Below are 27,589 nucleotides of genomic sequence, written 5' to 3' on the forward strand. Positions count from 1 at the left end.
TATATTTTTTTTTTCAAAAATCATGAATATGTGTATGATTTCAGTTATTTTTTTAAAAAACTAGAATAGAAAAGAAAAACAAATCATGTAATTAACCACAACTTCCCTTTCTATCCTAAAAATGCACTGACCAACAATGCTACATGTTAAATCTACACACTCCACATTTCACATGCTATTAGCTGAACTTTTTCATGAAGACACAAGGGATGAAGTGCAACTTTAACTAATAAATAATAATAATAATAAAAAAAGCAAGTCGAGGTTAGTTACACGACTTCTATTTTTCCAGTTAAAAAAAACACCAAATTTGTAACCTGGTTCACGACTTCTAAGAAAAATATGGCTGAAGTCGTGTTTTCCTACACGACTTGCCCCTATGGGAAAATTTTCAAAATTTGCACCCATTTAATAATTTTGAAATAAAATTGCCCCCTTTGGTTAAAAAAATCCCATTTGATGCTTCTATCTGAATTTTTTAAATTAAAAAGTTAAAAAGTAAAAACTGTTAAAGAAAGAAGTAAAAATAGTTATATTTTGTATAAACTTTTATATATATATATATATATATATATATATATATATATATATATTTAAAGTTCATGAAGGAAATGAAAATAATTATAATATAAAATTATTTTATTGTTATATGCTTAATCCCATCCCAAAAATAAAAGGAAGAAAAATTATACATTGATAATATAAAATTATCATTCAATAAAAAATTATTATTTATAATAAATTTGTTGACTTTAATAAAATTATCTTAAAATTATTTCAATACTAATTTATAACAGGATATTTTATATTATTAATTCATCAGTGTTAACTTAAAAAGAAACCATGTTATTTTTATTTTACTAAATATATAGTATTTTTATTTTTCACTTTTTATGCAAGCATAAAAGTTACATTTTTATTTGTAAGTAAACTTAATTAGACAAAACAACGTTTATGTTTGTAGTGTGTGACACGTTGGTTTTCAATAGAATATTAGAATATAAATTATAAATTTTTCTAATTCTAAGATAAATCCATAATTTATATTCTAATATTCTATTGAAGACCAACGTGGCACACACCACGACAAACTGTTCTCTTTATAAGCTCACCCAATCTTACGTTATATTCCTTTCAAATTATTGTCACATGGTTTAACCCTACCCCAAAAACAACAAACAAATAGTTACATCAATTGGGATTGTGAAATGTTACGTACCCAGTTGTTTGTGTAAAACAAAGTGAGGAAAGAGACCATTGTTTGCCAGTTCAACTAAGTACGCTGTTTTTTTATTTTCCCCACAAAACCATATAGCCATCGGTCGTAGATCCCACGAACCCCATCATCACACCACTCTCTGCAGTTTTCGCAACCAAACCTTCTTTTTTGTTTTTATTCCTCTGCTTATTGGATTCAACGAAGTTGTTGTGATTAAGGAGAACATAACTTTTTGAATCACACAGAGAGAGAGAGAGAAGAGACCCAGTACTTTCTGCATCCAAACCAATCACTACTGCGGTAAGTAAAACACCCTCTCTCTCTCTCTCTCTCTCTCTCTTTTTCTTCTTTTTCATCATTGTTATTTTTTTACTTTATGATTATGCTTATGCTTATATATGCCTTTTTTTCAGAACCCCATTATCCAGTGTAAAGTGTCTAATTATTCATCGGGTGTAGATTATAAAAATCTAAACTTTCATGCACACATACACAATCTACCTCTATTAGATATGCATAAGAGGGGAGAGAAAAGTTATGCTTTCTGATTTAGTCATGAGTACAAGATGGGTTAGACTTTGTTGGATTTTTATGATAGGAGGTGAAATTTTCCCAGTTATTAATGGATCTCTATGTTTTTTCTTCTCTAAATTTTCCTCTTGGTTGACTTCTTTGTTCTTAGCCCAACTTTCCAGATTTTGACTTGGTTGGAGGGTCTTTTGTGTGATTTATTTATACTTTCTGACGGGGTCTGTGAATGAGATCAAGTTTTCCTTACACTTGTGTGAAAAGACACATTTGTGGTGTTTTTTTTTTTTTTTTTTCTTGTTGAAATAAGAAAACTTGAAATTGACCCTGAAAGTCACTCTTTTCAAGTAAATCTCTAGAAGCACTGAACCAGAACTGTACTAGGATTCAATAGTCGGCAACTCATAGCTTTGTTAGTTTCTCTGGAAAATTCAAGGGTCATGGAGGATCCATCTTTTGGAACCTTGGAAGAAGATGGCCTTAAATGATCCTGTTGTAAAAGGAAAACTTTTAAACACTTAAATTGTGGCAAAAAGTAATAAAGAATTTAGTTTTGCAGCACACAGGATAGAGCAGACACGGAAATTGAAAAGCAGATATATATTATATTATAATTACTATAATTTATAGATACTGTTCAAAAAAGGATGCTAATCGATGTTGAAAACTGATGGTGCCATTATTGTTAACAGGATAACTGGTAAGTTCATAAAGGGGAGATTCTTCAGTGATCATCTATCTGATTTGGTCCAGCTAAGGAATCATTCAGAAGCCAAGTTGATTAAGTACTAGAGAGATCATATTTTGGAGTAGTAAAAGTTAATCATAAGCATGGGATCTTTCAAGGGTCATGCTTTGCCAGGGACTTTGTTTCTTCTAGTTGGGGTGTGGCACGTATGGGGCTCTGTGGTGAGATATGTTCGCAATCCAATGGCGTTTCAAGTCAGAGTTTGGAATCCTGTGCCAGGGTTTGATGGGAGGCTGAAGCACCTGGAGCTATATGTTATTGCAATTGGTGCTTTCGTTGACATGTGCATCGAGCTTTTGTATTCACCACACCTCAAGATTTTTGTTGGTGGAGTCCTTAACCCCGCTCACATGAATGACTTTGAGCACTCTGGAATGCTTCTTATGTTTTTCATCTTTGGTGTTGTTGCCCTACTTTCCCAAAAGACCAGGTTGGTTCCCTTCTCTCTGTCTCCCTCCAATACCTCTGTGAATAGTATAAATTATGCTGTACAATTTAAATGTTATTAATATTTATTATTAAATAATTAAGACTGTTTAACTCATAATTAATCAGCCCAGTTTATAGAGTTTAGTCAATTCAAATCTTGATTTTTTTTTTTGCATTGTCTATTGTTAAAATAAAAAGATAAGGCTAAATTCTAGAAGTTTTTTTTTTTTCAGCAGTAGTTAAGTTTTCCTTTTCATTGTGTCTTGTTTATTTTGTAAATTAAATAAAAGGTGAAGTAGTGCAAAATGAAGCTTTAGCGTTTTGCTGATACTGTTGTGGTGTCACAATGTACTAAGTTACTTTGAGATGAAACTGGGTTTTTAAAGTGCTGATTTATTGTTGAAAACAAATGAGAAATGGGATTCTGATTGAAACAGTTACTAAAAATTGTTGAGATAGATAATGCAACGCTATTGATAGCAGTGGAAACCAACAAATCATGCAATAGAGCTCCGTATATGCTTTCCCATAGTTGTTTTTCTACTCTTAAAAAGTGTCTCAGTAAAGAAGTTACGTTCTCTTAATTGTTCTTTAAATTGGTGCTCTCAATAATTGACCAAGTTTCCTTGTGTGTCCACTGGATATTAGTTCTTAAGCAGCCTAGTGTCCCCACTATTGTTTAACGTAAGATTTGGTACTCTTATGTACATGATGCATCCTTTGCTCCTTGTTCCACATTGCATTTTTCACTTAAAGTTTTCATAGACAGTAGTATGAAACAAAATTTCTAGTTATTTTTGGTTTGCTCTGAGTTAGTTACTGGTTCACTGAGTGAATCATAATTTGTTGGAGGCTGTGGGGCTATCAAATGAAAGTTGAAAAACATTCTTCTGTGTGAGGGGGCTAATAATTACACCGTTCACCTTAATTTATTTTAGGCTATGGTCTCTATATTGCACATTATTTTTCAGTTTAGTCCTTACATAAAAAAATCTACATTTTGGTTTCTATGTGAACAAATTTCTACAAATTAGTTCCCACTGTTCATTACTACTATAACGGTGTTTAAATAATATTTCTAAAGTGACTAAATCTAATACCGTTAGAATGTCAGCAAAAAGGAAGGATCTTTTCATAAACGTTTTTCTTACAAAAACCGAAGTATAAAGTTTTTCATGTAGGGACTAAAACGAAAAATGATTTCAGCTGTAAGGAATAAATTTTGAATTTAACCTATTTTGTTTAGTTTGGTTAAGGAATATTTTGATAAGATGTAGAAAACTTAAAAAACCAATCTAATTACCATGAGAAATTAGGTGAACACGAAAGCAAGCTTTTTCTCATTAGTCATGACTCTTGTGGATGATGTGACAAATACTTCATGCACACTCTGGAATTTGGTTCTTTCATGATCTGTAGTTTATTAGGCAGGAAACCTAAATTAAGACAACTAGCAATTCCCTTCCAAGCATCTTAGTATATATCTTCCTAACCATGTCCTCTTTGTGACATTTTCTTACACAGATTTCTTCCCTTGCCAGAAGGTGCTCTTTGTTTGCTTGCTGCCTCAGCATTCACTGCAGAGTACCTTCTTTTCTACTTCCATTCAACAACACACAAGGGCCTTGAGGGCTATTACCACACCCTCCTTGTCTTCCTGGTTGGACTGTGCATTTTATCTTCAATTGCTGGAGCCCTTTTGCCAACAAGCTTTCCAGTGGATTTATGCAATGGCATTGCTATAGCACTGCAAGGTTTATGGTTCTATCAGACAGCCTTTGTTCTCTATGGCCCTATGATGCCAAGTGGTTGTAAGCTTAGGGAAAACAGTGTCACATGTCATTCTATTGATAGTGAGGTTCGGGGCGAATTGCTTGCTAATTTTCAGCTCTTTGTTGCGGTTCTTGTGGTCCTTGTGGGAACTGTGGCATCATATGGCTTTGCTGCTTCAAGATATGGGAGTTCTGAAGTCAGGAACTTGCATGCAATTCAGACTGAATTAGATCAAGACTAAAGTTGCGTTGCTATTTTTTCTGGTGGTAGTTGAAATGTGTTGGCAGCATAGAGTTTCTTATAGAACATGTTTGTTGTATATTGAAGTGCAAAGGATCATGCATGCATGATCACTGAAAATTGAAAATTAACACCCCCTCCTCCCTCAAAAGGAATTATACATTTTTGACTTTTAGGAATCGGATGTCAAAGGAGCAACAAATTATTTTCCTTGGTGTATGATTACAAAATGTGGCAGGGGAGTTCACTTGGATCATATTTTCATTGGTTATCACTCTTTCTTTGTAATGATGCATTCACTAAACACTCATATTGCAAATTACCAGGACCATTATTTCAGACAACATAATGAAGAAGCAAAAGCTATGCCAAGAGTATAAGAATATAGCTGATTAGAAAGTCAACTAATGAAGTTATGAGTTTATCAAGCAAATTGTGAATTACAATATCCCATTTACGGGCTTATCAACCACATGTTTGTTGGATATTGACTCTTTCATGTTATCTTTTGTCGCATGATCAAAGAAAGATACAAAAATAATTACAATAAAACTTACACTTGTTTTATTGTTTGTCTTTATCACAACATAATATTATTACGGAACATTTTTAGTATTGTTTTTCTTAATACTCAATAGTGTTTGCAAACCCAACTGATTAAAAACTCAAGACAATATTATATTGACTTCAAGACGAACTTCATTATATAACTTCTTTTATGAATACATCTTGAACTTATATTTGATCAAGTTTATTGATGTTGTACCCACAATTCTACATTTTGCTGTTACTAACAGTGAAGGATGCAACAACAGAAAAGTTAATAAAAACCGTATCTTTGGACACTTCACACTTGCACCGGCTCTCTGTTATGATATTATATTTATTTGCACTTCATATTTTACGTGTGTTTAGATGAATGTGAGCAACCAACACAGATTAATTTGCATATTTTTACTCTTTCTTAGTTTTATTTGAAATAATTCATTAAGGAATATAGTTCAGGAATATAGTTAATTGGTCGAGTAGGATGCGTGAGTGTTGTAAATTCATGTTACTTGTCTTCAATGACTACAGGTAAAAAAAAATGAATGTTAATAAAATTAATTTTGGTTTAATTTTTTAAAACAGCTGTTATAAATAAATTTAGTAATATTGTGTCTTAAAAATGTTTATAACCAATGAAAAAAGGAATTGCATTTTGTGGTATTGTATTGAATCGAATTGTTTTAAGAAAAGAATCCAAATCCATGGAACTGAGCAAGTTACGTTTGGCTTAAAACCGATCAAACGGATCCGCAAATACCCCACTAACAACCATGCAGCTCGTTCTTGATATATGTCTTCTTGTACTAAGGAGACTTTTGATTTTCTTTAACTGCGGGGTATGTCCCGTTTATTATTGTATCATTTTGGGTTTAATATAATTTACATTTTTTCCCAAGCTCGTTCTTCATAAGCAATATAACTAACATTATTGGTTAATTAAATCATCAAGTCAGCTAAATCAACATAATTAGTTTTCACACTTTCATGGCTCATCGAATCGGATCCGAAACTGTATTTAAACATATTCAAATCGAACCCTCATCTTTTTTTGGGGTGACATTCGACGACTTTTTTTGAGATGAGATGGAATTTAACTATATTATAGGTGCAACTTATTTAAAAATTGGGTAGCGAGATATGGTATATGGATATGGTGACAACTAATTAATACTAACAAATTGCAGATTCAGCACTGAAACTAGCGCAGATCATGTCTGTGTAAGTCAAACTAGCATGTGTTTTTGGACAACTGGATGATACTTTAATTTGGCCATGCCAAATATTCTCACTTTTTTTTTTCCTTCTAGATCACAGGTATTCTGGAGGCAATCCTGTTCGAGTTAGGTAGGACTACTATGGACGTCAAAACTCTTCCTCTAAGTATTTAACACAACAATTACATACTTGGACTCGAACTGAGACATCTAGTTAAACTACAACAACCCGAGACCTTTTGGTAAATATTTTGAGCATAACCAATATTAGGTGATGTTTAAATATTATAATGACAAGCATGGTCCATTTAATTAAAAAATGGGGAGGTCAAACTCAAAGTCCTCTCCTTACTACGGACATGGCTATATATAATGTTGAAGAACATAAAGTTTTGCATTCACCACAAAGCAAAAAACAGAAGCTAGACTTAAATGGCAGAAACTGTAGTGTCCTTGGCTGGTCAGCACGTGCTTCCAAGATTTCTGGAAGTGGTCAATATGCTGAGAGGTCTAAAGAAAGAAGTTGAAGACATTAAAAAAGAACTGGAGAGCTTTCAACATTTCATCAATGATGCGGATAAAGTGGCTGAAGCTGAACAAGATGATGGAAAGCACATTACAAATAAAAAAAAAAGGGTGAAGCGGCTGAGAGAAGCTGCTTTTTCCATGGAAAATATCATTGATTTATATGATATCTATGAGGACAAGCAACCTGGTGATCCTGGATGTGCAGCTTTACCCTGTGAGGCTGTTGACTACATCAAAACTCTGATCTTTTGGCTCCAAATAGTATTTAAGATTCAGGAAGTCTAATCACTTGTTAAGGAACTGAAGGAAAACTACGGTCTCCAAAGCAAACTTCCTTTAGAACAAAGACCAATCAGTTCTACAGGAAATCAAAATGTCACAAGGCACAACCTTCGAATGGCTCCTCTGTATGCTGAGGAAGCTGAGGTTGTAGGCTTTGATGACCCCAGAGATATACTGAAAGATTGGTTGATAGAGGGACGAGTAGAGCTCACTGTCATCTTTGTTGTAGGAATGGGAGAACTGGGAAAAACAACTCTTGCCAAGCTGGTTTATGACAACATGGAGGTTTATGCATGCTTCGATTGTCGAGCATGGATCAGTGTCTAAATCCTACACTGCAGAAGGATTGTTGAGGGAGATGTTGGACATGCTTTGCAATGAAAAAGTGGAGGATCCTGCTCCGAATTTTGAGACCTTGACAAGAAAACTCAGAAATGGCCTGTGCAATAAGGGGTATGTTGTCGTGTTTGATGATGTATGGAATAAAAGATTTTGGAATGACATTCAATTTGCTCTGATCGATAATAAGAATGGAAGTAGGATATTAATCACAACACAGGACACACAGGTTGCACAGTTTTGTATGAAAGATTCTTTAATTCAGCTTAAGCTAGAACCTTTAAGTGAAGAAAAGTCTTTGGAATTGTTCTGTAAGAAGGCATTTGGGTATGGTTTTGATGGACGTTATCCAAAAGAATATAAAGATCTGGGTCTTGAAATCATTGGAAAGGGTCAATGTTTACCTCTAGCAATTGTTGCCATTGGTGGTCTTTTATATAGCAAATGTAAAAGTGCAGCTGAGTGGAAACGGTTTAGTCAAAATCTAAGTTTGGAGTTGGAGAGGAATTCTGAGTTAAGTAGTATTTCACAAATTTTATGTTTAAGTTATGATGATTTGCCATACAATCTCAGATCTTGTTTATTGTATTTTGGAATGTATCCTGAAGACTATGACGGATTTGTCAAACATGTAACGGGGGAAACTTTGGAAGAAGTTGCTCAACAATATTTAGCAGAGTTAATCAATAGAAGTTTGGTGCAAGTATCTTCATTTACCATAAATGGCAAGGTTAGAGGATGTTGCGTTCATGACTCAATACATGAAATGATCCTTAGGAAAATCAAGGATACAGTATTTTGTCATTGTATTCATGAGCATAATCAATTAGTGTCAAGTGGGATCCTTAGACACTTAACAATAGCAACTGGTTCCACTGATTTAATTGGAAGTATTGAAAGATCACACGTACGGTAAAAATTCTAATTTTCAGAACTAAAGAGTTGTCCGAAAACTTCATCAGCAAAATCCTTGCAAAATACATGCTACTAAGGGTACTTGATTTAGAGTATGCTGGATTATCTCATCTTCCAGAAAATTTGGGCAATTTAATCCACTTGAAGTATTTAAGCTTGAGGTATACACAGGTAGAAACTCTTCCAAAATCCATTGTTAAATCACTTAATTGACTTGCACACCGTGTCATCCTTGTCTACACTTAGGAAGCTTGTCCTGGAAGGAAAGTTAAACGAGTTGCCAAATTGGATTCTATGACTCCAAGATCTTGTGAAACTGTCCTTGAAGTTCTCTAAGTTCACCAACGATCCATTGAAATCACTAACAGATATGCCAAATTTATTGTTCCTCTGTTTGGACTCGCATGCTTATGAAGGTCAAACTTTACATTTTCAAAAGGGAGGATTTCAGAAACTAAAGGAACTAGAGCTCAAACATGTGCCCCACATTTCTATTTTTGATTTGGTTACGGTCCAGAGATTAGAAGAATTTCTACTGGATGAACGCAAGAGGATATTAGGATTATAAGGTATGTTTTTTCTCTTATTAATATTTCTATAGACTGATAATTTTGTCCCTTATTCTTTTTCAATAATAAAAATGAGACTGTTTCCTAATTCCTAATCTGATTTCTTTACTTTTGTCTCCCTTCCAGTATATGCTTTACTTTTTACATATCTCAGAAGTAGAGATAAAATTGTCTTATGGATAAAAAGAAATTACAAGATATTGGTACGGACCTTCAACAACAATTGTAACGTCCACAAATTTTCAATTCTTCTTATGTTGTTTCTATTTGCCCCTTCCCCAAACATGAAACTTAATTCTATTTAAATTCTTACAAGTTTTTGTTATGTATGCTTAAAAATTAAAATTACAGTGTTCATTTATTCTAAACATTATTACCTTTCATTCTTGTGCCCATTCTCTCTCAACACACAATTTCTTCACTTCAAACACCAAAACCGATACTCATCCTCCCATATACTCCTTTCATTCTCTTCATGCTAATGAAACTAACAATTTCCTTTTGATTTTTGGAAAGAAACCAGTTGGTGGTGGATTCAAGATAGGAAGAGAAGCTGGGGAATGGACTACATCTATGTCTAACTTTCATCCATAATTTTCCTCAGAAAATTACCTCCCCAGTAGGTAATCTATCTCTTGTGCTCAATAACTTGTCCTATTGATATGAGTGCAATTGTTGCTTCTTTTTGTTTTTTTCATCGGCAAATATTAGTTGTTAGATTGTTAGTTTTTGTTAGTAGGATGGATTCGAATCCACGACCTCTCCCTCCCTGCAATTGTTGCTTAGTGCTTAGCTTTTTTCTCTGCAGGGAAGCACAGGCTGGTGGATCTTGTAGTGAGGAACAATTCATTTGAGAAGACTGTTGTTGTTGCTCTTTCTGGTGGTGGGATTGTTATTCTAGATGAGGTGTTTGAGATACTGCCACTGATTCAGCTGGAACCGAGTGCATCAAAGCTTCAGTTTCCCATCTGATAAAACAGTTGTTTAAAAGAAGTATATTGCGAACATTTTTCTTGCTACAATTTGTATATAAACCTTGAAAAGCATGAGATAAATGACCCTCTGTCCTATCTTCTTGTAAGTCTTCAATCTCACGATTGGACTCTTCTAAAGAATATAGTTGATTAGAAAATCAGCTGTTGAAGTTATGAGTTTATCGTGCAAATTTTGAATTACAATATCCCATTTCAGGGGCTTATCAAGCAAATGTTTGTTGGATGTTGACTCTTTCATGTTAACTTTTGTCACATGATGAAAGAAAGATACAAAAACATTTACAATAAAACTTACAATTGTTTTATAAGCTTTTTCTGTCTTTCTCACAACATAATATTATTGAACATTTTTAGTATCGTATTTCTCAATAGGGTTTACCAACCCAACTGATTAAAAACCCAAGATAATATTATACTGACTTCAAGACGAACTTCATCACATACTTTCTTTTTATAAACACATCTTGAGCTTATATTTGATCAAGTTTATAAATGCTGTACCCCCAATTCTACATTCTGCCGTTACTAACTGGAAGATGCAACAACAGAAAAGTTAATATAACCGGCTCTTTGGACACTTGCACCGACTCCCTGTATTTTACTTGCAATTTGTAGTTTATGTTTACCACGTTTAAAGTTTAACATTTGATCGAATTATATTCACTTCCAATAAGATTATAAAAATTACAGTAGCCTGTCCCTCTTCAATTTTCACCAAATATTTTCTCGTATTTTTATTTGTGCGCAGTTTCCCACAAGTATATACACATACGACTGATACTAGTTATAAGAGCAACTTTAAAAACTCGAGAGCAATTTGCCCTATTAAAAATATATGAACAATCACATAGAAATCTGCATAGTACACATGTTATTAACATTGAACATTGTTCCAGCAACAACCTTCCAGCGTACAGTCTTCATTTGGCATATATGAACCATTACAATTAACTTTTTTTTAACCCATGATGCCCCATTGCATATATATGATGCTTTGTGTAAGTTATTTAGAAGGATAACTTAGATCCTGTTCCCAAGCACATCCAACACAATAAATACAACGCGGCTTTCTGAAGTAAAATACTAAAAAGCAGTTTCTATTTAGAGTAATACATTAGTTGTGCTTCCTAGGACAAGATTTTTCAGAGGGTAGGTCCCAATTCATTTAATATGGGATAATGGTTTCTATAAGCTCTTGAAGGGGTGCCAGCTCCTTTTTGTCAATCAGCCCGAACTCCTGCAAAACAATAGTTTCAAAAAAAATCTGCAATGTTAGACAATTAGCTGGTTTAAATTATTAACATTATTAGTGTTTTTAAAAAGAGTTTTGAATAGAAACAAGCCAACGTACTTATTTGAGTTATTTCAACACAAAATAAACTAGTGAAAGGAAAATATGAGACTTACACAGGTGAAGAGTATAAAATGCTTGAAGCAAGTGTTTAAGTGGGCCTCTTCTTTGAGGCTCACAATTTTCTGAAAGTGAGAATGGTATATGTGAGCATATACACGGAACAACCGCTTGAATATTGTCTTCACAACTTCCTTAAAGTTGGGAGGAAATGGTGAACCTACATGATTTTATAGGTTATGGTACCAAAATGAAAATGATGATGACCATATCATCTAAGAATCTTTAAGAAAGAAAATATTAAAATCTTTACCAAGCTTCTGTGGGAATATGGATTCATCATCAAGCTGTGCTTCAATCCAGTCCATTAGATATTCTACATATTTTGGAGCAGAAACCTCAATAGGTTTCTTAATTTGTACACCATCTGCCCATCTATATTCATACCTAAAGTTTTCGTGCAAAAGACAATACAACATAAGAGCTAGGAATGCATAAATATTTAGTACAGATGGATCTAGAATTGTCATTGGCATTAAAGGAATCATTATATAAAACACACATGCAAGATGGATCCACAAAGGCATTACAAAAGTCACTCGTTACTAAATATTGTCTAGATTCAAGAAAATGAACAACTGCCATGAATTATAACTAAAAAGATTTTGAAGAAGCATAATTTAAGAAAAGAAATGACAACTTTAACATCTTTCTACGAAATAAATCCTTTTCTTTACCAAAAATAGTGTTACTACACAGTGCACATTTAAACAGGCACAAATTTGAAACAAAACAAATATAGCAAGAAATGAAGACATAATTAATTGTTGTAAATTTTTATGCACCTAGGTTCCCAGTTATCAACAGTTCCCAAAAGCAGACAACATGGAATAAATAGCAACCATCAAAACAGAAAAAAACTGACATCCAAAGGGGATACTCACAAGGAGTTAACAATTTTTGACAAAGTGATATAAGCTTTAACAACACAAACCATTGTTTTAAAATTTATAGTCATTTGGTTGCCTGTTAACTCAAGATAATAGATACACAACCCACATGTTTCAAGGAGCTGAGTGATTTTCTCATGCAACTGCAAAGATAATTGAAAGAATATCATCTGACTGAATTTCTAAAAGCATACAAATGCTTTTCCCCTCAGAAGGAAAGGTAAACAAGGAAATCAGTCAGTTAAATATGCCATACTTGGGTCCTGCAGACATTGTCCGACAATTCTCAGGAGTACAGAACTCTGTAAGGGTACCATAAAGCAGATTCACCTGATTGAAGAAATCAACAGCTGTAATGCAGGAAGAAGAAAAAAAGAAGTCAGTTTACTGCATTTCAGAATTGTATAAATTATGAATATATAGTTGAGGAAACTAGAGAATAAAAGGCAAAAGAAAACTTCAACGAGACTATACACTGCCCTTAAACAGTGCATTACAGAGAAAAAATAGTTACTGTTGACAGCTAGCCACTCATTTAAATCCTCCCCAGGAGGTAGCTTTACTGCTTCCCTCAGATTTCCACTACCTAACGTGGCATCAATATGTTTTCGAAGTTGAGCTCCCTGCAACAATAATAATAATTAGCAGCAGAATTTGGTTCATCTTCCATTAGAGCAGGGTGAACCTTAGAAAAGCCAAGACAGACCATCCGATTACTCTCTTTTTCTCCTCACATTAATCACAAGAAATCAGTAGAAAACTAAAATTATAACTAAAATCAAGGGTACTTAACAATCTTGCAGTCTGGAAGTTGGAATTGTACAATACAATTTGTCAATACCACAATTTTCTAAAAAATTAGAATACAGGAATAGGAAGATGTGGTATAAAAAATCTAAATTATATTTATATTTGTAAAGAAAATGTATAACTCATAATCATTCATGATTTAAAATTAACAAAATTTTGTCATTCATCCTTCCTTCCCCTCCTATCACTCAACCAATTATATAAAAAAAATGAAACAAAGAAGCCAACTCTCCATATCTAGACAATTTTTTGTGTATCTGCCAAAAAAAATCCCACAAATATGCCAAAAGTTTGGTAACTTCTATAAAACATGCATGCTCAACATACGTCATCAATTTTAGAGTATGCATGCATTACAAATAATATTGTAAATATAATATCACCATCAATTCCTTCCCACTCCTCACATCCCATGCACATGTGCAATATGGTCATAAATCATAATGTCCCAGCCATGGGCTTTAAATGAAGAAAAAGATTAAAATACCCCAAGAACAATTTAAACAAAGAAAATTATATTAAATTAAATATAAAAAAAAGGATCCAAGAAAAATAAAAGGAACCAACCTTACTTCCAGAAGGAGTACTTTTTTTCGGGCGGAATGTTCTCTGGTTTCTGTTGCAGAATAATATCAGGTAAAATACTAACAAAGGATGGAAAAGAATCAAACTAAACTGACTAAAAATATTCATCAATATTAGACTTCTAACAAAATCATAAAGAAGATAAGAGAGAATCAATAGAGAGAAATGAAAATGATATTAAGCCACTGAATGTTGTAGTACAGTTTGGTATTTATAGACCAGAATAGTCAGTTATAACAACTAACTAACACACTTTAGCTGAGAGTACAGTTGAATACTGCAACTCTCTGTGCATTACTCTAATACCCCCCCCCCCCCCCCCCCCCTTTCAAACTCAAGGTGGTTGAGACTTTGAAGAAGCCTCAATCACATTGAGTTTGGCCCTTAGAAAAGCAAATCTAGTTGGAGAAAGGGGCTTGGTAAGGGCATCTGCCCATTGATCAAGAGCAAGAACATGCTGAACTATGAGCTGCTAGGTCAAAATTTTCTCACGAACAAAGAAAACATCAAGTTCCATATGTTTTGTTCTTGCATGAAGGACTGGATTGTGGGCAATGGCAACTGCACTTTGATTATCACAGAAGACAATAGGAGTGCTGAAGGGAACTTTGAGTTCAGTCAACAATGTCTGCATCCACAAGATTTCTGCAGCAATCTGAGCTAAGCTACGATATTCTGCCTCCGTATGGGATCTAGCAACAAGTTGCTGCTTGTGGGACCACCAAGATATGAGGTTAGGATCACTGATTAGTGATAGCCAATGTTGAAATAAGTCTGACGGTAACAGGTTTTACCCCAGGGGAGAAAGTCTCAGAAAAGTCAAAGCCAGCAACTTGATTTAAACCTTTTGCCACAAGCCTAGCTTTGTACTTGTTGATTGAGCCATCTGCATTTTCTTTCACTCTAAACACCCACTTACAGACAATTGGTTTTCTGTGTGGAGGCAGAGGAACTAGATCCCAAGTATGATTTTTCATTAAAGCTTCATACTCCTGCTGCATGGCTGAAAGCCAATTAGGATCTGTCAAAGCTTGTTTGACAGATTTTGGTTCACAATGAGCTAGCATTAGTGTAGGATTGATTCTGGGTAAATGAATACCAGACTTAGATCTGGATTGCATAGGGTAGGTGTTTAGTGGTCTGTGAGGAGATGTAGGGTTAATAGAGGAGGATGTTGCTTCTGAACTGATAGCTGGAACAAAAAGTAACAGTAGCAGGAAGAGACTGATCCGTGGGTTCAGTACTAGGGGACTGAACTGGACTAGATGCTGAACTAGAAGCTGGAATAGGTATGTCAGTGTCAGACTGAACTGGCTGATGATTAGAAGAGGACTGTGCAGAAACAGATGCAGACTGTCCAACATTAGGAGAATTGAGATGACCGGAAACAAGGAGGTATGAGTTTGAGGGGAATTAGAAGTAGGATGTGAAAGATTTGGAGACTGAATGATAGGAATGGAAGGAAACTGAAAAGGAATGGAGGAGGAAGTGGACTGACTGAGAGAAGTAGAAGTCTCAAACAAGTCAGCATAGGGAAACTTGGACTCATTGAAAATGACATCCTTGGAGATATAAATTCTGCCTGAAGAAGACATACATTTATACCCTTTATGAGAGGTAGAATAACCCAAGAAAAGGCATTCAGCAGATCTAAAGTCTACCTTGTGATTGTTGTAGGGTCTAAGTAAAGGGAAACAAGCACATCCAAAGGTTTTGAGAAAAGTATAATCTGGAAACTGTTGGAACAGCATATGATAGGTTACTAAAAAATTTAGTGATGTTGTGGGTAGTCTGTTTATAAGATAGACAGCTGTGCAAAAGGCAAAATCCCAAAATTTAAGTGGTAAGGAAGCATGATGCAGTGATGACCAAGTTCTACAATATGCCTGTGTTTTCATTCAACAACCTCATTTTGATGATGAGTGTGAGGACAAATTAGCCTATGTTGAATGCCACAGCTAGCTAAAAAGGATGTAAATGGCCTAAACTCTCCTCCCCAATCAGTTTGAAGACTTTTAATTTTGAAATTAAACTGTAATTCTGTCATACCCTTAAACTTTTGAAAAACGTTGAGGATTTCAGATTTACTTTTAAGAAGATAAATCCAAGTGAAACGAGAATAAGCACCAACAAAAGTTATATAATAGAGAAATCCATTAGTTGAAGAGACATGAGAGGGTCCCCATAGATTACTATAAACCAAATCAAGAGAAGTATAGACAGATTCAGAAGAAGGAAGTCTGTGAGACTTTCCTACTGCACAAGCTGAAAAAAAATCATTCAAACTCTTACTAGAAGTAGGTATTTTACAATGTTGCAAAACTAATTGCAGTACATGATGATTGGGATGTCCAAGTCTATCATGCCAAAGAGAGGTGATCCTATTACATGGATTTACAATGGGCTTGTCAGACTTATTATATGGATTAACAGAGAGTTTTTCAGAACTAGAAATACAAGCAAGACTAGAAGAAGCAGAAACAGGATGTCGGAGAACCTGTAAAGGCCATCAGAACCAACATTACCTTGGAGTAAGACTTCATTGGTAACCTGAGATTTCACAATACAATAATTAGAATGAGATTCAAAGAAAACACCATTATCCCTAGCAAATTGACAAACACTAATAAGATTTTTAGTAATGATAGGAACATGTAAGAGATGCTTAAGAGACAAAGAGATTTTGATATTGAAAGGAGGAAGAACCAGAAGCAGTGATAGGCAAACCTTGACCATTTCCAATGAAGATCTGGTCAGGTCCTTCAAAAGGTTCAATGCGTTGAATATTTTGGGATTCTCCAGTCACATGAAATGAAACACCTGAATCAGGAATCCAATTGGTAGCAGTAGGGGTTCAGGTAGAGGTTGACTGAGTAGGAAGATTAGTTAACATAGCACTAGGATTTGATTGAGTGTTGGGACTAGCAGATTTGTAATTGTTGTTGGTCCAAACATCGAATGGGCGACTATCACTATTCTACTGCCCAGAATTAGGGCTACTCTGAGACTGAGGTCCATAGCTCTGAGATGTAGGGTCATGAAGCACAAGAGATAAGTTCGGTTGATAATTTGCATCAAACCGAAAAAGACAAACCGATGCAGTGTGGCCATACTTAAAACACACCTGACACTGAAATTTTGCGAAGCAACCACTACCATGGCCTTAGCCGCCACCGTGCTGGCCACTACTATGGTTGAAACCGCCACCAAAACTACTGTTGCGGCTAGATCTGCCACGGAAATTAGAAAAACTTTCAGGCTCCTGTTTGAGCATGCGTGTTAGTTTATGGAGGGAGATTCAGAGAGAGATTGCTTGAACTTATTCAAACGAGATTCATGAGCAAGGAGAAGTGCTTCAACCTGTGCGATAGGCAGAGATTCAAACTTGCTCTCCATAATAGTGATGATTGAGTGAATCCGATGAGAGACCTTGAAGGATGGAATCGATATGCTCCTAAAGCATGATCGGGCTTCTGACCAAAGCAAGAGAACTGAAAATTGCTTTGATCTGCGACAAATACTCATGCATTGACTTGCCTCCAAGCGTTCGGAGCTGAGTTCGAAGCTAACGCACAGTGGTTCGCGTTTGCTTATGGAAATAATCGTGAATCCACTCCTAGACTTCGGACAAATGAGATGATCCGAGAACTTGAGAAAGAATTGACGTAGAAAGCGTCGATTGCAGCCATGTAAGGAGAACTTGATCTTGTTGCTCCCAAGTTTCATACTCGGGATTTTCAATTCCTGTTTCACGATCTTCTTTAGAGAGAAATTGTAACGGAATTTGTGGATTGATGACAAATCAATGAAAGAGATGGGATTTAATAACTGGCTCAACTTGTTAACGCCAGAGAAGAAAGGTTGAATCATCAAGTTTGTGTGAAATGGAGTTAGGAAAAGAGGAAGAAGTGAGGAACGCGTTCTGTTGTGATGCCATGGAAGATCTCACCAAGCTCTTGATACCATATTAGACTTCTAACAAAATCATAAAGAAGATAAGAGAGATATTTTGAGAGAAAGAGAGAATCAATAGAGAGAAATGAAAATGATATTAAGCCACTGAAGTTTGTAGTACAGTTTGGTATTTATAGACCAGAATAGTCAGTTATAACAACTAACTAACTCCTAACTAACACACTTTAGCTGAGAGTGCAGTTGAATATCGCAACTCTCTGTAAATTACTCTAATAATCAACAATTTTTGCACTTGTGACATGCGTACTAGTATCATGCAAAGTTGCACTCATACCATAATAACTATTTCTTTACTGCTGATAAGTAACTTCTTAAGAACAAGCATTTATCTTTGTAAGCTTAATTAGAGATTTTCATTTTCAGACATTTGTTACTATTTAGCAAGAAGAGGGAGTCTAATAAACTTGAATATCCAGATTATACAAGCATCCACTTGAACTAGTTGCCCAATAATCAGCAAATGTTTAAATAAAAATGTGCAGGAAAAATATGAGTAGTGATCACAGGAGTCTCTGCCACCACAACAAACCAGGTTAGTTTGATAAAAATAAAGAAAACAAGGATAGGTAAGACCAACGTAAAAGGGTCTAGATGGCTTTGAAATGCTAAAAAAGTATGGACTACTGATCAGACAATAGGACGCCTAGATGGCTTTGAAATGCTAAAGAAGTATGAATTACTGGTCAGATGATAGAACCTAGAGGCAATGAAGGAATTCTGTAGACAATAAATTGAAGTAGTAACAACTGAAACTTTTTTCATCTTCATACTAAACTATATAAAAGAATTTAAAGGTTCAAGTATTTGCTTTCATACAAGTACTAACAGTTATGACAGTGAAGAAATGAAGAAAATATGATAATTTATTAATATTTAATACTTCATTCAGAGATTAAATCTTTTTCACATTAACTAGGGGAACCAAAGCAATTGGCATATCACCCTATAACATTTCTAGATATGAGATCATAGAATTGTTTGTCTGAGGAATCAGTGTTCTTCACTTGATTAAAGGGATGTGAAAAAATATCAGATAAAATGAGCAAATTTTGCATATGTTACATTATCTGAAGGACAACGGCATGTTTACTCATTAGTCCTTACAAGTTACAACATGTTGAAAATCTCCTCAGAGTAGCTAATCAAGATCTATGAAAAACTGTTTCAAACAAAAAAAATGGACGTAGTCTGTCAAGGAGGAACAGTATTATAGACATTTCACTGAATAATTTTTTGAACCACAGAAGCAAAGAAATAGGGATATCAGAATCAAAATATTCCACTGAGAAAAATTCCATGGAGCATAAAGAGAGCTTTGACATTACTTTGTTTATCCACTGACATATTTTTTTATTTGCTTAGATGGTGAACTTTCTTTCTAATCATTATTGAAGTTTCAAAAAAACTGTTATCCAAAACAATTTACTTTACTCATCAATCAATTTATCATCTCAAGTCTATTAATTCTACTATGAGAGCAAGTAAAAACAGCTTAACCTATCATTCCATTTGAAAAAAAGCAATTATTTTCCCCCAAAATAACCTATTTCCAAATCATGCATGAAACAATTCCCACACCAATTCTACGCGCTCAACAAATTTACTGAGTATGACGGATTAATAACAGTTCACTGAAAACATAACAGTACCGGCCACTAAATTTCCCCATATACACACAGACTTGAATGTGAAAAACATGATCCAGATTGAAAATTAAAAATATTGAACAGAGCAGTGATCGGATCATGGAACAAACTGTGAGAAGAATAATCCATTAAATACCAAAAAAACAAAATCAATTGACGGAAAGCTCGGAAATTGAGACTTGGAAAGTGTGAATCGTAGTAAAAATGGAAACTTTTTTCCACTCACCTGCCTATACCGAAGAGGCTCATGGCTGGGATGTGTGTGTGTGAGAGAGAGAGGAACTTTTCGACTTGCTCTTACTTATGGCGTCTTTTCCACTCACATGGTTTCAACTTTAGAATTCGAATATTTTTATTTTTCAGTTTTTTTATTGTTTGAACGAAATTACAGAGTCACCCTTCTTTCTACTTATAATCACCCCACTCGGTCCCTTCCGTGCCATGACGTGTGCGTGATCTAATTTAGTAAGAACTAAGAATCATCCTTCTTTTTACCTTAGTTAATTAATTAATGTGTAGTGATTTTTTTCTCCAATTTTTATAAGAGAAATAATATTTTTATTTTTAATTCATGATATTTGTTGTAAATTAATTAATGATATTTTAATTTAAAATTAATTAATATAAAAGATAATTTTTAAAAAATCTTATAAAAAGAAGATAAACAAATTTGAAAAAATAATCTTGTATTTAGGATCAAATATAGTAATTTAGTTAAGAACATAAAATTTATCTTGAGTATTAATTTTTAAAAAAAAATCATGTGAATAAAACTTAGAAATACTAATGGATTAGAATTCTTTCACTATCTCATCATTTTAAAACCGACTTTAATTAAAGACAAAATTAATTAATGAAAAAATATTATAAATTGAACTTTTATAATAAAGACAGACATATATTTGTAATTTGGACATTTTAATAAATACCAAAGAGATTATATTAGTTAGAAATAAAGACCAATATATTTTTAACGCATTTTCTTGAATGCACCTTCTCTTATTGATTGAGATTTATTAAAAATTAGTATTAAAACTCATGCATGGTATGAATAATAAATTAAGTAATTGAATAAAATAAATAAATAAAAACTTTAAAAAAATTTCCAACTGACATGTAACAATGACATGGCAGGACAATGTTAATAATATTATTAATTAAAAACAAAAATATAAATCACAATTTTATTTGTGACCTACTCATATTTAGTAGTTTTTAATAAATTTCATTGAATTTAAATATATTTTTGGTATTTGTAAGTTAATGTTTTTTATGTTAGATCTCTGTAAGTTTACTTCTCTAATTTTAGCTTTTTGTAAATCCATATTTTTTCAATTTTAGTCTTTGTAAGTTTTTTGTTCATTTTAGTCCTTCTAAGTTTGTATTTTTTTTTTAATTTTAGTCCCTTTAAGATTTTAACTTTTTTCATTTATAATCTCCATAAATTTTCACTTACATGAACCAAAAATAAAATAATTTAAACTAATTTACAAGAATAAAAAATATATTTAAGTTATTTCATTCAACACACTCTAGTTAGCAAAATATATATATATATATATATATATATATATATATATATAAATTTATGTTAAATGACCTTTTTTATTCTTTCATCTTTTTTTAATTTAGCATTTTATCTTTTAAAAAGTTTACTTTAGTTCTTTATCTTATTTAATTATTTCATAATGGTCCTTCTATCAAGGTAGATGTAATGTCCTTAATAATATGAAATCATTGATGACTAAAGATTGCTAAAAAAAAATTTCTCTCTCTAAAATATCTTCATTTTAAAGATTGATACATGGTGATAATTTTTAACGGTCAATTATCTTTCTGCAAGCTTCGAACCAAGGACTTGAAGGTTGAGATTAATACTTTTAACCATCAAATTTTTCTCAGAATTTGGTTTAACTGCCAATTATAGTATTAAAACACCTAGAACCAAGAACATGCACAACCCATAGCAATGTTGCAACCACTCATAACCCAAAACATCTAGATATTCACATTCAAGAAGCACTTGATGGACACAAATTTATACATTCAGCATTAAACAATGCTAAAGAAAAGGAAAACCTACAACCAAGCAAAACAAATAATACCTCAAATCCTAGTTTTTCAAAAGATAGGAAGAAAATTTCATTGCAGCCATTGCAAAAAAACTATTTTTGCATAAAAACACCATAGCTAAAAAAATGCTAGATCTACAAAAATAGATCTAAAAAACACCGGCCAAACATATGCAATTAAACAAATGAGATGAAAATCACTTTATTTCTTATCATCTTTGTTGACTTTGATTCAATAAACCCCTAAATTGTTTGCCAAGCAAGGATGAAAATGAAGGGAAATGACTCTCATAGTGCATGGATACACTGATTACCATGTTGTCCTAGAGAGGCTTGACAACGTAAGGAGCAGAGGATGAAATCAGATAGAAGTAAATTTAGTGGTGCACGAACACACTAATTGTCATGTTGCCTTGTAGAGGTGCAACGACACATGGAGTGAAGAATGGTGAAGGAGAAGAGCTAGAAACTAAAGGGGGGTGAGGTTGGGGAAGCATGGGGTGGGGGCTTTTTGGGTTTGGGGAATGGCTATGGTTAGGGTTTGGTGAAGATGAAGCCTTGGGGTCTTGATATGAGAAAAAAATGGTGGAAGGTGTAAGAGAGAAAGAATGAAAAAAGTGGATGGAGAATGAAAAAATTATCATCCATGATAATGTTTAATCTAATAAAAGGACTATTTTGAATTTTTTAAATAATATAAAGAATTAAAGTAATTTTTTTTAAAAATAAAGTACAATATTAAAAAAAATAAAATAAAAACTAAAATCATCATTCAGGTTTTATAAAATCAAAAGAGTAGAAAGTATAAGATTTTAAATTGTTATTAATTCTAATTTACAATACATGAATAAATTTACTGTCTTTCTTGTATTTTTATATTTCTTTTCTTGCTTCAACTTTCAAAAAATCATTTTCAAAGCTAAAAAAATATAAAGACACTCAAACACATCTTAAATAATTTTACTTGACCTTTGAAACTTTTACTTTATATTTTAATTTTAAAATACCTTCTGATAGAAAGAAAGTTAAAATAAAGTATTTTCAGTCAATAGAATTTTAATTAAAAAAAATTAAATTCATTTAATTCCATCTCATTTTTTCCATTTAAATCATTAATTACAAAAAAAAATCGCTGCTGAAATAAAATTCATTTAATATATTTTTTTTCTTCAAAAAACTTAAAGAGCAGCAGATAAGAACAAAAATCCAATTAAGATTTTTGTGAGAAAATAATTAAATAAAAGTGGAAGTTAGCTTCTCTTGTTGTAGTAAGTAGGAGTAGTAGTTAATACTTAATAATATGCAGCATCCATCCATCCATCCATGAGTTGAATCCCTTCTATACCATTTTATTTTTACCTATCAAACAATCATGTCTGAACTCCTTCTTCTGCTTCTCTCCGAGGTAACCGCCCCCACTTTCTAATGCAGATTTCCCTCTCTCTCTTTCCCTCTTTGTCTTTCAGATTCATCACCCTTTTTCTTTTTCCCTCTTCTGCATAAAATAAAAATAAAACACCATGAGCGTTCCTCCGCCGTATGCGGCGGCGATGTGGACGCCGTTCACGGCGGCACAGTGGCACGAGCTGGAGCACCAGGCCCTCATCTTCAAGTACCTCAAGGCGGGTCTCTCGGTTCCCCCTGACCTCCTTCTCCCCATTCGCAAGAGCCTCCAGTTGATGTCTCATCCATCTCGTAAGTAGTAATATTTATAATAAAAATAACATCTTTTTCGCTCGATTTTGTGTTCTGCAAGTGAAAGTTTGAGTTTTGAGTTTTGTTTTTCAGTGGGGTTTTATGGGAAGAAGATAGACCCTGAACCGGGTCGGTGCAGGAGAACCGATGGGAAAAAGTGGAGGTGTTCGAGGGATGCGCACCCTGACTCCAAGTACTGCGACCGCCATATGATACGGCGGCGTTACCGTTCAAGAAAGCCTGTGGAATCATCTCAAACTCACTCTTCTTCTTCTTCTTCTTCTTCTTCTTCTGCTACTGCTGCTTCTTCAAATTCAAATCCTGTTGCTGGTGGTGGTGGTGGTTCTGTTGCTAATGTTTCTGGAACTGCAACTGCTGCAAAAACCCTTCACACCCTTCCCTTGCACACCAATGGTGCAAGGGAAGGTTTCACTTTCACCCTTGGGAACAACACCAACACCACCCTCCCACACCTTCACATGAACCCCCTCACTCTTTCAGCTGACAATACCAAGAAAACTTACAGGTATGCAACTATGTATGCTTTTTGTCACACCCTTTCATTCATTCAGATTGAGCCCTTTTGTTAGAATTTCTCAATTGTTTATGCTTTTTTTAATCATGTATTAATAGTATCTGAAGGAATCATGTAATCCATGTAACCGACCTATCAGAAGAGGAATATGACTATTGTTGTTGTGTGAATAGAGGAGGTTATTTTTTATTTTTTGTTTTTAGTTGTGTTTTCGTATGATGCTTGCTACATTTGTCTTTAGGGGTGTTTGACTTTTGGGGTCGTGGCAATGATTGCTATAATTTTCTAGTGGGGTGTGTGGGTGTTATTTACCCCGCAACAGATGGTATATTATTGTGTTAGTGTTATACAGCAAACATGGTAGCTGTGATGTTAAGTTACCTAACATGTGGATCATTATGAGGGTGAGATTCTGGGAGTAAAGTGTAAGTCATCTACCTATAGTTTTTGAGTTAGACTTGTATTCTCTATTCAACTTGATTTGTGTGTTTTCAAAAGATGCAGTGCTGATGAGCTATCTTCCTAAATTCAACTCAGCATTTTTTTTTTCAAAATTTCCGGCGTGTTTAATGAATGCTTTGAAGCAATTTTCAACTTTGCTTCTTAGAAACAGCATGCAAGTTTGCCGTGTTTTGGGTTTGGGTTTCTGGATTGCATTTTGATTTTGTTTTTGCAAAATTTTTGGTGTGTTCAATGAATGCTGTGGAGCAATTTTCAACTTTGCCCCTTAGAAACAGCATGCAAGTTTTGGTTTGTGTTTCTGGATTGCATTTTGATTTTTTTTTTGCAATATTTTCGGTGTGTTCAGTGAATACTATGGAGCAATTTTCAACTCTGCCCCTTAGAAACAGCATGCAAATTTGCCATGTTTTGGTGTTGCGGTTCTGAATAGCATTTTGATTTTTTATTTATGCAAAATTTTCAGTGTTCAATGAATGCTATGAAGCAATTTTCAACTTTGCCCCTTAGAAACAGCATGCAAGTTCGCCATGTTTTGGGTTTGGGTTTGCATTTCTGGATTGCATTTAATTAGGTATTGGTTGCAGTTTAATGTTGAAAATTAATGAAGCTCTTGATTTTCTTGTGATCTGAATTGTCTGTCCTCTTGCTGTTCATCTGAGATCATGAGATAGGGCTCCAGGTTTACTTATTCAAGTATTTTGTATAAATGCTTTTCATGCTTGTTTCAAACATTTTGTGAGACAGGTAGGGCATGGTATGTTACCTTGTCAGAGTGTGAATGACGAGTATTAGTGTATGGTTTTATAAAATTGGAAATCAAGGACTTATCGATTATTGAATGTTAGCAAACTGAAATTATAGCGGGGCATTGATGTTAATGTGTGATGCAGTTAATGTAATCAAGGGAAGGTAGTTTCGTGCTGATAAAAAAAGTAAAGGTAGTTTCATATTGGTGGACCATGCATCCATATTGTGATGGATAGTTGATAGTTGTCGGGTGACATGGGATAGGTTTTTAAAAAAAATATTGAATATGGCTATTTTCTCTAATTGTCTGGTGATATGATTTTTCAATATTGGGTCATCAATGAGCAAATGGAATCTTTCATTTTCCTTCAATGTCTTCTCCATCTTCTTGTTCTTTGCGTTCTTGTTTTTCTTCCCTATTACTTTGAGTCTGAGATACATTTCTTATGTTTGCTTGTCATAGTTGTTTACTTTTTTGGGTGTGAATGGAAGCTAGTATTGATATTTGATACTGTGTTAATGACTACGACATGCACACACTGAAAGTGACATTTTTTATTTTGTAAAGTTAAAAAAAGTGTAGTGAAAGTGAGAGGGGAGGTAATAATTGGAGTTATATTTTGATCATTGAAGTAAGTGATTTGAGTCATTATAAGGAAATGGTGGGGTTTGAGGTAATCTGGATATTAACTTATTTTTATGACAATGGAAAAAGGGAGCATCTAAATTTCATCACACAGCGCGGGTAAGAACAGTTTTCTTCTGGACAGTACCTAAATTATTCACCTCAACAGATTCATGGGCAGAGAGGGGGGTTACTTTTTCAATTCAAGGCTGCGGTGACCCCAGCCCATTTGGATCCATTTGTGTAGCTTTTCATTTTTTTTCTTCAATATTTTTAAATTTTTTTGGTAATTTCCTATTATACATACTTGAAATAAATGGAGCATCATGATGTTTACTAAACACTCCATAGGTTTGGACTGAACTCAGAAGCAGATGAGCACAACGTCTTACAGAAAGATCTGGGAAGTGTGAGGTATCAAGGTTATGACTTTACCTCAGATGCCATGTGGTCTCAAATGTCTCACATTCCATCAAATACTGTTTCGGAATCAAGAAGTGGTTCTACTATGCTGGGCAACTGCTTCCAACATCAAACAATGCGAGATGCTGAGCTGTTGAACCTGGAAACGGCAAGGACCAAAGATCTTGTCTTTAGTGGCCAGTTAAGTTCAGCTGGGGGTTTGAAACAGGAATATCAGTCTCCCCAGTCTCTCTTCAGTGACTGGGACTGGAAGAAGGATTTAAGTTCCTCTGCCCTTGAGTATAAGCCTAACAAGGATTTTAACTGCAACCCAGATGCCAATGTTTGATTAAAATGGTTCTTTATAAGGCTTGGAAGGAGTATTTTTGTTTTGTGTCTTGACATGTCAGCATCCACCCGAAGGAAGCATTTTAATCAGGAACTGGTCCCCTACCCCTTTGTTTTTCCCCTAACCAATGAAATTACAAGTCCTCAGGCAGTTATAAATTTCCATCCATAGCTTTCAGATACCCGAGGCAGTTAATTTCGTGTTGTTCTCTTATATAAACTTAAAATACTTGAAGGAGTTATGCTTTCTTTAAATGTAAACCTGTAATATTTGACTGTGTTTTTGTTGTTCTTTGTTGTAATGTCATGTAGTTTGATTCTTGTCTCCTATGATTGTAGTTCCTTTGATTGTTAGACAGATTGTGCTATTTTCAGGCAACAAGCAAGATCACAAGTATGTTTAATTATTGTATGAATGATTGTGATTGACCAACATTCTTTAACATGGCATTTGAGAGGTGTGATCAATGTTTTGGATGTTGGACCGAGTCTAGTAGAGCCTTGGAACTAATGAGGGAAAGTGGAGAAGAGAGGGGGGCAAATAGTGGTTTTGCATTGGAATTTAGATGCTAAAATCGCAGTCAAGTGGTGCTTTCAACGCCACAGCCAACAGGGGTTATAAATGAGATGTGCAGTGGTTGTTGGCTTATTAATGTTTCAATTTGGAGTAGCATTTCGAGGTGGAAAGGCTGTGTTGGTGTTTCATAATGGTTTTTTTAACACATTCTTTTTTTTTTCACTCAAAATTCTTGCACTTTATTTCCATTTATTTTATTTTATTTTGCCAATGGAAGCCAAACGAGCACAGTTGGTCTTTCTTTGTCAGCCAGAAAAAAAAAACCGTGCCCCTTTAGTTTAAAAACTTTTTCTGTTTTTCTTTTTATATTTTTTTCTGTTTGATTTCTATTTTCAAAATTTGTTTAGTTTTTAAGAATTAAAAGATAAAAAAATTGTTTTCAAATGATATTAAGTGTTCTTCATGTTGACCTGATTTCTGGTTCTTTTAGGTGCAAAATAAAATGTGTGTTTGATTTCTATTTTCAAAAACTGTTTTTAGC

The 27,589-nt window shown here is 34.0% G+C and overlaps 4 protein-coding genes across 10 annotated transcripts; 3 read left to right on the forward strand and 1 right to left on the reverse strand.

Annotated features, from left to right (window-relative positions):
* Positions 1–1,136: 1,136 nt before the first annotated feature.
* LOC100807467 (transmembrane protein 45B) lies at positions 1,137–5,193 on the forward strand. Of its 2 annotated transcripts, none has more exons than XM_006573407.4 (3): positions 1,137–1,519; positions 2,440–2,925; positions 4,449–5,193. In XM_006573407.4, the coding sequence occupies exons 2-3, from the start codon at positions 2,579–2,581 to the stop codon at positions 4,936–4,938; spliced, it is 837 nt and encodes a 278-aa protein (XP_006573470.1). In that variant the 5' UTR covers positions 1,137–1,519; positions 2,440–2,578; the 3' UTR covers positions 4,939–5,193. The 2 variants fall into 2 exon arrangements, with proteins under 2 accessions (XP_006573470.1, XP_006573471.1); XM_006573408.3 differs by lacking the exon at positions 1,137–1,519 and adding an exon at positions 1,535–1,820.
* A 1,619-nt stretch (positions 5,194–6,812) lies between these two features.
* Positions 6,813–10,403, forward strand: LOC121174942 (disease resistance protein RPM1). 2 transcript variants are annotated; one of them, XM_041015857.1, is made up of 3 exons: positions 6,813–9,333; positions 9,850–9,956; positions 10,142–10,403. In XM_041015857.1, exon 1 carries the CDS (start codon positions 7,782–7,784, stop codon positions 8,763–8,765), a length of 984 nt encoding a protein of 327 aa, XP_040871791.1. In that variant the 5' UTR covers positions 6,813–7,781; the 3' UTR covers positions 8,766–9,333; positions 9,850–9,956; positions 10,142–10,403. The 2 variants fall into 2 exon arrangements, with proteins under 2 accessions (XP_040871791.1, XP_040871793.1); XM_041015859.1 differs by having other exon boundaries at positions 9,857–9,956.
* Positions 10,404–11,176: 773 nt separating this feature from the next.
* LOC100808006 (MOB kinase activator-like 1B) lies at positions 11,177–20,027 on the reverse strand. Of its 5 annotated transcripts, XM_041015864.1 has the most exons (8): positions 19,872–19,971; positions 16,550–16,574; positions 14,007–14,055; positions 13,144–13,252; positions 12,886–12,979; positions 11,993–12,126; positions 11,736–11,899; positions 11,177–11,565 (listed from the first exon to the last, which is right to left on the reverse strand). In XM_041015864.1, exons 5-8 carry the CDS (start codon positions 12,900–12,902, stop codon positions 11,494–11,496), a joined length of 387 nt encoding a protein of 128 aa, XP_040871798.1. In that variant the 5' UTR covers positions 12,903–12,979; positions 13,144–13,252; positions 14,007–14,055; positions 16,550–16,574; positions 19,872–19,971; the 3' UTR covers positions 11,177–11,493. The 5 variants fall into 5 exon arrangements, with proteins under 5 accessions (XP_040871798.1, XP_003517075.1, XP_040871800.1 ...); XM_003517027.5 differs by lacking the exon at positions 16,550–16,574 and having other exon boundaries at positions 19,872–20,027; XM_041015866.1 differs by lacking the exons at positions 16,550–16,574; positions 19,872–19,971 and adding an exon at positions 19,104–19,154.
* Positions 20,028–22,996: 2,969 nt separating this feature from the next.
* On the forward strand, positions 22,997–26,962 carry GRF1 (growth-regulating factor). The gene is made up of 3 exons (NM_001371440.1): positions 22,997–23,412; positions 23,506–23,938; positions 26,133–26,962. The coding sequence occupies exons 1-3, from the start codon at positions 23,238–23,240 to the stop codon at positions 26,530–26,532; spliced, it is 1,008 nt and encodes a 335-aa protein (NP_001358369.1). The 5' UTR covers positions 22,997–23,237; the 3' UTR covers positions 26,533–26,962.
* The last annotated feature ends 627 nt before the right edge of the window (positions 26,963–27,589 follow it).

Source organism: Glycine max, chromosome 1 (assembly GCF_000004515.6).
Source record: "Glycine max cultivar Williams 82 chromosome 1, Glycine_max_v4.0, whole genome shotgun sequence".
NCBI classification, from domain to species: Eukaryota; Viridiplantae; Streptophyta; class Magnoliopsida; order Fabales; family Fabaceae; genus Glycine; species Glycine max.